Raw genomic sequence first — 9652 nt, 5'->3', positions numbered from 1 at the left:
GAGAAATCGATGGAGATGTATTAAAGTTGGTTGGTGTTAAGAGGACTATTCAAATATCATACGGACTTTCGAGGCCTAATAGTAATGCTAGCCAGTTTAAAGAATTGATATTACGTAGGTCTGTAGGAACGAACGATAGAGAGTGTAATTGATACTACAATTTTGCTTCAAGGTATTAGAATAGTGCACGACTAAGGACATGTATTAGATTTTGTAGCATATATAATTGTAAGTTATATAGCAATAGCTTTTTGCTGCATATCAGTTTCTATGGTTTCTAAGAGGCACATTAACTTAAAACTTAGCATTAAAAAATAGTCATATCGCCTATTTAGCCCACATGTTCCTGTTGTCCAGTGGGCCAGTATTCCCTTTTGAGGTGGAAAATGAATCTATACCAGAGCATTGCAAAAAGAATAGCCCGTCATCTTCTAATAAATCAGTTTGTTAAGTGTCATATTAGACTATTTTGCAAGTACAAGTTTGCGGAAATTGACTGCGTTACAGACATCATTCCATACAATGGCATGCGTTGCAACTCTTATACAGCCAGTATCACCGTTCTTGCAACTATTTAGTAGTTGTTTATGTAAGCAAGATCTAAACTTAATCAAGCACATATAAATCAACTGTAGAAGGAAAATAAAGTGTTAGCTGCTCTTTATGAAGGGACAATTGAATGCTGAATGCTTAGTATTCTAATGCAATGATTCTTACTTTCTGAACAAATTATTTGAATTGTTTATTATTGCAAAAATAAAATATAACATTTAACTATTCTACATAGGAGAGGCATACCGATGACTGTCTCAACGCTGGCATGCATGCATGGTCAAGAAGACCAACTAAGTACCGTATACAAGTAAGTGAATCTAGTCTTATAGGCTCGTATAGGTCGAGTGTTTATATCAGAAGTTTGTAACTGAAATCTGAGATTGTATTCAACACTTTGTAAGTGAGGACGAAACAAAGCATAGTGTAAGATCCGTTATGTGGGTCATTCTAAGTAGTATCAATTAGATTACGCCATACGAGCCGTTGGCTATTTCTGATTTCATTTTGATTATGATATTCTTCTGATCTTTTGTTAAAGTATCGATTTCAAGGTCAGACAACTGAGAAACTTGTTTCAATAATTGAACATGGTCAAGCGTCAAACTTTCTAGTTCTGATTGCTTCGAGTTGACACATAATTTCACTATTTCCGGAGTAGTGAAATTCAACAATAAACTGGTTTCTACTAATGCATGGGCTAATTGTGGAAATTGGTCTAGTAACTTTTTCATCAAGACAGGATTCTCTTCACTCATTTGCTTTGCTTCCTTTATAAGCTGGTATGCAGAGCGCTGATCAAGACCTGATAATGCATTGGATATGGCTTGAGGTATAGTCTGATTATTAAATAATTGAATCCCTAATGGCAAGGCAGGTAATTTGTCTGCACTTCCATTACTGCTATCGGGGAATGCAGAATTATCATTTGAAAAAGAGCACTTTATATTTCTATTTCCAATGGCCATGTTGTTCAAGTTTCTTACGGCAGATGCAGCTGTTTCATGGTCGCCGTACTTAATAAATGCATATCCTCTGGACTTTCCAGTCATTGGGTCAAAAAGTAATTTCAAGTCTATCACAGGACCAACCGATTTTGCTATTTCTAAAACTTGTTCCTCGGTATGATCAAATGGTATGTTACCAATATAAACGTTTTTAGTCTCTTCCATCTTCGTAGTCGAATTGTTGTACTCTTATATTCTTTTCCTTAATAAGTTGGCTCACTTAGATTAAAAATGTGAAGCTGAATTTTCATAGTTTACACAAAGCCAGCATCAAAACTTCATTGAAATAAAATATATCTATATGAACTAAAACAAAAGGGTTAGATAAGGAAAGAATGGATGCTAAAGAGATAAAATCAGCTGTTTCTAGTTTAGAGAAATCTACAGATGATGCTACCATTTTGAAACTTTTGAATATTTTAAATGATGGTGTAGAACCCACTGAAAAATTATTGAGAGAGACTAAGGTTGGGGTTGCCGTGAATAAATTTAGAGGTAACAGTAACTCTGAAGTCAGCTCGTTGGTTAAAAAAATGATTAGAAATTGGAGAGAGGTTGTTCAGAATGAAAAGACTAAAAAGAAGACCGGTTCAGCGACACCAGATAAGGACTCCAAACCAACAACAAACACAACAAAGCAAAATTCTACCGAAAGCAAATTTCATAGTGGACCAAGAAACCCAAAAACCGACGGAGTAAATACAACGCTTTATGATAATTCTACGAGAAATGCCTCTGTAAGTGCGTTATATACTGCTTTGGCTATTGAACGTAATGACTCAGGTGAACATATATTAGCAGTTGCCCGTGATATTGAAAACGAAGTTTTCAAGGCTGAATACCTGTCTGTTAATGATAATTATAGAAATAAATTAAGAACTTTTACAATGAACCTTAGAAATAAGAAAAACCCAGATTTAAGAGACCGTTTATTAACTAATAAAATTAAGCCATCAAATTTTATTAAAATGACACCAAATGAAATGGCACCTGAATCATTAAAGAAAGAGATTGAAAAGTTACATAAACAAAACCTTTTCGATGCCCAAGGTGCAACTGAAAAGAGGGCGGTCACTGATAGATTTACTTGTGGTAAATGTAAACACAAAAAGGTCAGTTATTATCAAATGCAAACCAGATCTGCGGATGAACCTTTAACTACCTTTTGTACTTGTGAGAATTGTGGTAACAGATGGAAGTTTTCATGATCTTATCAAGCCTCCTAAATTGTAATTCTAAATATTTTTCCTTCTAACTGTATAAATCTTAGTTTTTGTCTTCCCAATTTGTACTTAATATATTCTATTTATCAGTAAAAGTAGGATTCTACGCCTTTATTTACTTACATTATGTGGATATACTTTCTTTACATAAATATTAAAGCGCTATTTTTAAAGCAATATTATACAAGATCTATTTATTATAAGATTTTTGTCAAGTACGAGATTAAATCGACCTTGGTAACAATTTGGACAGGTTTATAATCCTCATCGGTCACAATAGCATTGGAATTAGTTTCGAAGAATTTGTTCAACAAAGCTAACGAAGTATCCATAGTAATTGGCTCGTAACTTCTTTTGGTAAAACCTGACTTCTTAGTAATTGTGAAGGATTTTTCAAAATCAGCCAATTTTCTAAAATCAATAATAATTGATGAAATAGAGTTTGTCATTTGGACCTTCTTGGTGGAAAGAGATTTCAAAATTTTAGATAAAGTAATTAAACCCACCAACTTTCCTGAGTTATTCAAAACTGGTAATTGATCGAAACCATTAGTTTGTAATAAATCAAATGTCTTTCCAACAGTGTCAGATAAAGTGACAGTGACAACAGGAGCCTTATCAGCAACCAAATCTTTGATGGTGGTCTTATTCAAAATCTCATCAGACTTGTTTGATGCACTTTCATTTTCTTCGATAGGGAATCCATTAGTAGTCATCCATTCATCATCGGCAAACTTGGATAAGTAAGATCTGATTGAATCTGGGAAAACAACAACAACAGTATCGTCTTCAGTTAAATCCTTGGCAATTTGTAATGCAGCTTGTAATGCAGAACCAGAAGAGCCACCAACTAAAATACCCTCTTCTCTAATAATTCTTCTAGCCAATTTGAAAGATTCAGCATCATCAGTTTTAATCCACGAATCGACTCTATCTCTCTTTAAAACATCAGGAATAAAGTCATAACCGATACCTTCAACTAAGTAACCTTCGTTTGTATCATTTAACGACTCAGGCACAGCTAAAATAGAACCCTTTGGATCAGCTCCAATTACTTTAATATTTGCGTTTTTTTCCTTTAAATACTTGGATATACCAGTGATAGTACCACCAGTACCAGCACCAGCGACTAAGTGGGTAACCTTACCTTTAGTCTGATCCCAAATTTCATAACCTGTACCATAATAGTGTGCATCAGGGTTAGCTTCATTGGAATACTGATCTAAGATAACAGAGTTAGGGATTTCTTTTTCCAACTTTCTGGCCACCCCAATGTGTGATTCTGGAGCATCCCAGGCAGCTTCTGTTGGGGTTCTGATAATTTCAGCACCTAAAGCTTTCAAAACTGAAACCTTTTCGTTCGACATCTTTTCTGGTAACGTGATAATGGTTCTGTACCCTTTAACAGCACCAACTAAGGCTAATCCAATACCGGTGTTACCAGAAGTAGGTTCGATCAAAGTATATCCTGGTTTAATTCTACCTTGCTTTTCAGCTTCTAAAACCATATTTTTAGAAATTCTATCCTTAATAGAACCACCAGCATTGAATAATTCAACTTTAGCATAAACCTTGGCTTTAATACCAAAGCTTTGTGGAATTCTATTTAACTTGATTAATGGTGTGTTACCAATTAAGTCTAAAGCATCTTCAGCGATAGGAGGGACTGGCATATTGATTTTCTTATAGTCTGGTTTAATAATGAACTCTAAAAGAAATCTTAGATATATTAGAAAGTAAAAAAAAAACTAAAACAGAACGCCATAGTACGGAGTACAAGAGATGTGGCATCGCTAATTTTGTGATTAATTGGAACAGAGCCGTTTGAAATTTCTTTTGAGGCATCACAAAACGTTTTAAATTCGAAGCTGCAAATAGACATATTCGAACCTATTTTCAAATTCTACAATGCAATAGGATTCACTCTGTATTAATCACTGCCGTTTACATGGTCATAAAGTCTTGATGATATTGGAAAAAAAAAATTTCAAGTAAAATAAGGTTATAAGTGCATTCTTTTGCCGTGCCGTGAATTCTATATTGCTCTATAAACAGTTTTACTTGCAAGTAGATGCGATACAAGTCATAAATATTGTCCTTTCCGCCAGGTTGTATTTGCTTTTAATAATGTAGTATTTAAATACTTTCTTATTTTGACAGATGACCTATATCTACCTGATGGTTTTGAATTTGAGAAGAATCAAAACAACTTCATAAAAATAGGCTTCAACAGAATTAGGAAATTATATGCATTAAATAAAAAGTAGGCATAATTAGAAGCATATTTGGGGTGAAACAATTGATGAATGAAATTTATAGGTTTTTGCACCCAATAATTTTAAGGCAAATGGAATGTTCTCATTAATTATTCTAGATATTAATCGAACTAAGCGACCCATTTTGAGCTATTGAGATTTAAAATGGATTCATAGAGTTTCTCCGATTTCCTTTTACACAAAATTTCTATGAAATGGCCAAAAAAGTTGAAAATTTCCATAATTCTGTTCTAAATTTGTCAAATTCATGACTTTTTGTAAATAATATGTTACAAGTGAAAAATATTCATTTAAGATATTACTATATATTATTACTCATATTTTGATCAAACAATAGATATTATTATGATGTTTGAAGTTTGATGCACTTGTTTGGAGTTTTCATTAGTATTCTATATAATTGAACAACCCATATAGACCTGGAGAAAAGTGACACAAAACCATAAACTACCCCATATAGGTCAAACATTAATGATTTTGCATTTAATGACATCTGAATCATGACCTGGAATACCCTTAGTAAAGTCATATACCTGGAATACACCCTTTCTATCAACAGCATAGACTTTGCCCCCATCTGAAGAAAATTTCAATGAAGCAGCTTCAGTATACCTTGCAGCATTTGCAACTTCTCCCAACTGAACAACAACTTTTTTTATCGATGATTTCAAATGTTGGAAATTAGGAGTCGAAACCAAAAATACATGACCTGCTTTATCTAAGAATACCATTGCATCACCGCGTGGCAGTAAAGTGAGTTTGTGAATCGAGGAACCAATCTCAGGTATTTTCATAATTGTTTCTGAACCACTAATGTTGGAAGCTTGTGAATTATGATTTTCTTCATCAAATATGCTATGCAAGCTACTCAGGAGACTAATATCCTGTGATTGGTTATCGATCGAATTATTGTGTCCCACAAAGGGAGAGGCATGACTCCTAGAACCTATTTCTCCTTCTAACTTAAGGACGTATGATGGTTTATCTTTTAAGGAGCATGATGTCAAAAAAATCACATTAGCAGACAAGGCACCGAATTGCAAATCAGTAATACCTTCGTCATCCATCAGTTGGAAGTCATCAGACTGTTCATCATCTGTGCCTACATCATTAGTATCAGTGTTCCTTACCCTATGATGTCTTGTGTAAGCTAACTCAGTCCAGACTAATCTTGGTCTTTTATAATTATCTGAACGCTTATTTCTTAATTTAATTATCAAGTACCTTGATTCCCATACTGTGCAACATAAAAGATGGGTAGACGTCGCATTGAAGTTGATAAGTTTAATTGGATCTCGATATGGAATCGTTATAGTTATAGGCTCCACAGAATCGAATGCCCGTTCGCGATTTAGGGAAGGGTTTAGTTTATGCAATATTATAAATGGCTGTTCTTTACTTGAGAGCCTTTCTTTAGCAGTGATTCCACATGCAACAAGTGATTCATTTGGTGACACAGATATGCATCTTATCGGGAAATTTGTAATGTACATATACATGGGCCTGCCCAATTCTTCTGGTAATGAGGATGATGAAACATTCAAGACTCGCATTACACCTTTAGTACCAGATATAACCAAGTAATGAGTGGAAAGTTTACAGAATATTTGATCCCAGTTATCGAGCCTCTTCTTCTTTTCCTCATCATTACTTTGTCTACCGGAATTAGTATTTGAGTTTTGCCCGTTAGCAAAATCGTTTTTGATGACAACTTCTTTCGAGTTGGGATCAGCTCGCAAATTGTTAAAATCTCTACCATATTCCCCAGTCAGCTTTCCACAACATAATAGAACAGGCTTGGCAGAGTATGTCTCTTGATTCATATAAGCCCTGTATTCGTACAACTCCCATTTCTTATTAGAAATAAGAACAAATCTAGTAACTTCACAATTAGCTCCAAAATCACAATAAGTATGTATGTCACTACATATAAATGATGCAGTTTTTTTCATTATGGATCCTTTCGTTATTGAAGAAATGTTGAATTTTGATTGTTGTGTTTGGAATGTAGATAATTTTCTATGGAAAGGAAAACATTTGCTGAAATTGTATTCTTTTTCTTCACTTAAATTGGTTAGCAATTTTTGTTCAAAGCTTAATTGATCATTGAGAGGTTGAGCCGTAAGAAGACTTTCCGAAGTTTGCAATTTAGTTTCAGGAAATATATAGTTTTGAGTTGAAGAAGCTTGTTCCGAAATATCGGTAGTTGTTAATGCCTTAGGGTTTATATCTTCTATGACTTCAGAGTTGTTTTCCCCCAAATAAGAAGCTTCTTCCTTAGCGAATTTATAGAATAAACTAATTAAATCCATAGACTCTGTTGTGCTGGATGATTCATTATGATCAATTGTATTTGACCGTATACTCTTTTTTGAAGATGACCTTCTTCTGTTCTTATTGTTAAGATGAATATTGATTTCTTGAATAATACCAAACAAATCTCTTAATGGAGTAATTTCTGTTAATATAGATACATTTTTTGCTTGACAATTGGGGCAATTGGATTCGTTGGTTTCGGAATTACTTGTGTACGATAAGAAGTATGACTCAGAAACTAAGCATCCACAAGTGAGAACAGACGCATCAGAAACAATAACATTCGGACTTGATCCTGCCTTGAATTTCAAAAGCCCTTCTAGGCTAGAAACTTTGAGTTTATCCATTGGGGAGAGATCTTATATGAAGACGGATAGATGCTAAAATGTGCCGTATTTGTTATATTTATCTCGCATTTCGCTCCTAATGATTTTTTAGGCGGAGATAAAGCCATATCTTATTAAACGAAAAATACTAGCATATATATGTATAAACTTAAAGAAAAGAGTAGATTTATAAATCTTAGTCATCTTGATCGTCGCCTAAATTAACACTATTTCCGTTGTATGTACCACGGTCATTTCTTTTGTCATCTGAATTCTCCTTTAATTCATTCTTCGAATCACCTTTAGAACTTCCTTCATGGATAGTCTGAATATTACTTACGGATGGTATGCTGCTTATTGGCTTTGGAGTTGACGAACGAGCATTGTAATTAGATGCTCCATTACCAGCAGATGTCATATCTGATTGTGGCATATTGGGTACACGAGAAAACGGTACTGGTGATGGATTAGAACCAAAATTAATCAATGATGGCTGCGATCCAGAATTGATTGATAACACATTAGGGGTTCCTGCACCACTTCTTAGTCTTGCATCGAAGTATTCTTCAACTCTTTCAGATGGGGGACTTGCCAAGTTCGAATCATTAATACTATTGATGTCCGTCGGCCTATTGGTATTGGGATCTTCCGAGTCTCCTAGAGGACTTCTAGATCTTTCCAAATCGACATGACCTTCATAGTCTTGAGTTAGATCTCCGACACTATAGTCAAAGAAAGAATATATGGCATTACCAAACTTACCGATTGCACCACCAACTGAGCGTAGAACACCTGCAGGAGCTCTACCATTAGGGTAGGCGTTCACATAACTCTTAGCGTCATATATAGGCTTCAAAATCAATACCGAGCGAGGGCATAAGCCCAAATCAGCTAATTTTTTAAATTCCTCATCGTCGCTATATGTTACACGGGGCAAGACAGGTTGATGAAAGACATAATGAGTTGGCTGAGGGTACGAAGCAGTCGCAAACGAAGGTAACGACGCGTTATTGGGGATAATTTGATGCTCTGTTTCATTATCGAGCCAGCTCCGCACATCATTTAAAGTTTGATCAGCCTTAAAATCGTGCTTTAAGGAATTCCCATCAAATAGCTTGATTGATAACGAACACACTTCATATTTACTCTTACTCGATTTTCGAGCTTTTTCATCACCCGATGACTCTTCGGCAGCTTTTCGGGTTAAATGTTTTTGCGCTATGTGACGTTCTCTCTTGTCTGCTTCAAGTAATGCTCTGATTCTTTTCTTCTCTTCTTGCTCCTCTCTTTTAAGCACCTCAATTTGCCGTTTATGCCTGAAAACATTCAGATCATGATCTCTTCCTAATGTATTACCATGTATTTGGGTCAGAGAAGCCGAAACTTGTTCTTGTCTGTTCAGCACTACAGCAGGCTGATTAGACCCTGCATTTGCATGTGCCCCGGGTTGTTCACTAACAACTGAATTATCAGCTCTATTTACATTCAAATCATCGCAAATCTTCTGTATTTGTTCTCCAAACCGTTCCGATGTACATTCTTGCGTTATGACATCCAATAGTTGCCCTTTGTTAACCACGTAAAAACTGGGTACCACCAAATTTTGAAAAATTTGTTTAAAATACCCGTACTCCGTGGTGTCTTCAATCAACTTTAATGCCACAAACTGGTTCTGAATCTTTTCACGTACATATCTCCCATTATCACCAGCTTTCCTCCCCAAAAGCCCGTCAGCAAACGTCCCCGACGTTTCATCATCCTTAGATAAGAAAACAAATAGTGGCTGGTTATTATTTAACGATTTTTGCACAGCTTCTTGTACCGAAACCATAAAAAGGTTATCTATACTTGATGTCATCTTTCCCTTACCAACTACCTACTATTCATGTAAATTCAACACTAAACTTATAGCTTCTACTCATATATTATGTGGGTTCTTTTTGCCTCATATT

The 9652-nt window shown here is 35.1% G+C and overlaps 5 protein-coding genes across 5 annotated transcripts; 1 reads left to right on the top strand and 4 right to left on the bottom strand.

Moving 5' to 3' along the window:
* Positions 1-1016: 1016 nt before the first annotated feature.
* AC631_02138 (uncharacterized protein) lies at positions 1017-1724 on the bottom strand (the record flags this gene model as incomplete). Its single annotated transcript, XM_015610968.1, has 1 exon — positions 1017-1724. One exon carries the CDS (start codon positions 1722-1724, stop codon positions 1017-1019), a length of 708 nt encoding a protein of 235 aa, XP_015468244.1.
* A 170-nt stretch (positions 1725-1894) lies between these two features.
* AC631_02137 (transcription elongation factor DST1) lies at positions 1895-2767 on the top strand (the record flags this gene model as incomplete). Its single annotated transcript, XM_015610967.1, has 1 exon — positions 1895-2767. The coding sequence occupies one exon, from the start codon at positions 1895-1897 to the stop codon at positions 2765-2767; it is 873 nt and encodes a 290-aa protein (XP_015468243.1).
* Positions 2768-2979: 212 nt separating this feature from the next.
* On the bottom strand, positions 2980-4455 carry CYS4 (cystathionine beta-synthase; the record flags this gene model as incomplete). Its single annotated transcript, XM_015610966.1, has 1 exon — positions 2980-4455. The coding sequence occupies one exon, from the start codon at positions 4453-4455 to the stop codon at positions 2980-2982; it is 1476 nt and encodes a 491-aa protein (XP_015468242.1).
* Positions 4456-5519: 1064 nt separating this feature from the next.
* PTR3 (Ptr3p) lies at positions 5520-7721 on the bottom strand (the record flags this gene model as incomplete). The annotated part of the gene is made up of 1 exon (XM_015610965.1): positions 5520-7721. One exon carries the CDS (start codon positions 7719-7721, stop codon positions 5520-5522), a length of 2202 nt encoding a protein of 733 aa, XP_015468241.1.
* A 175-nt stretch (positions 7722-7896) lies between these two features.
* Positions 7897-9558, bottom strand: AC631_02134 (uncharacterized protein; the record flags this gene model as incomplete). The annotated part of the gene is made up of 1 exon (XM_015610964.1): positions 7897-9558. One exon carries the CDS (start codon positions 9556-9558, stop codon positions 7897-7899), a length of 1662 nt encoding a protein of 553 aa, XP_015468240.1.
* Positions 9559-9652: the final 94 nt, after the last annotated feature.

The sequence above is a fragment of the Debaryomyces fabryi genome, assembly GCF_001447935.2.
Source record: "Debaryomyces fabryi strain CBS 789 chromosome Unknown contig00034, whole genome shotgun sequence".
Lineage (NCBI taxonomy): Eukaryota > Fungi > Ascomycota > Pichiomycetes > Serinales > Debaryomycetaceae > Debaryomyces > Debaryomyces fabryi.
The sequence above is the reverse complement of the archived record's forward strand: the minus strand, read 5'-3'. Positions and strand labels throughout refer to the sequence as shown.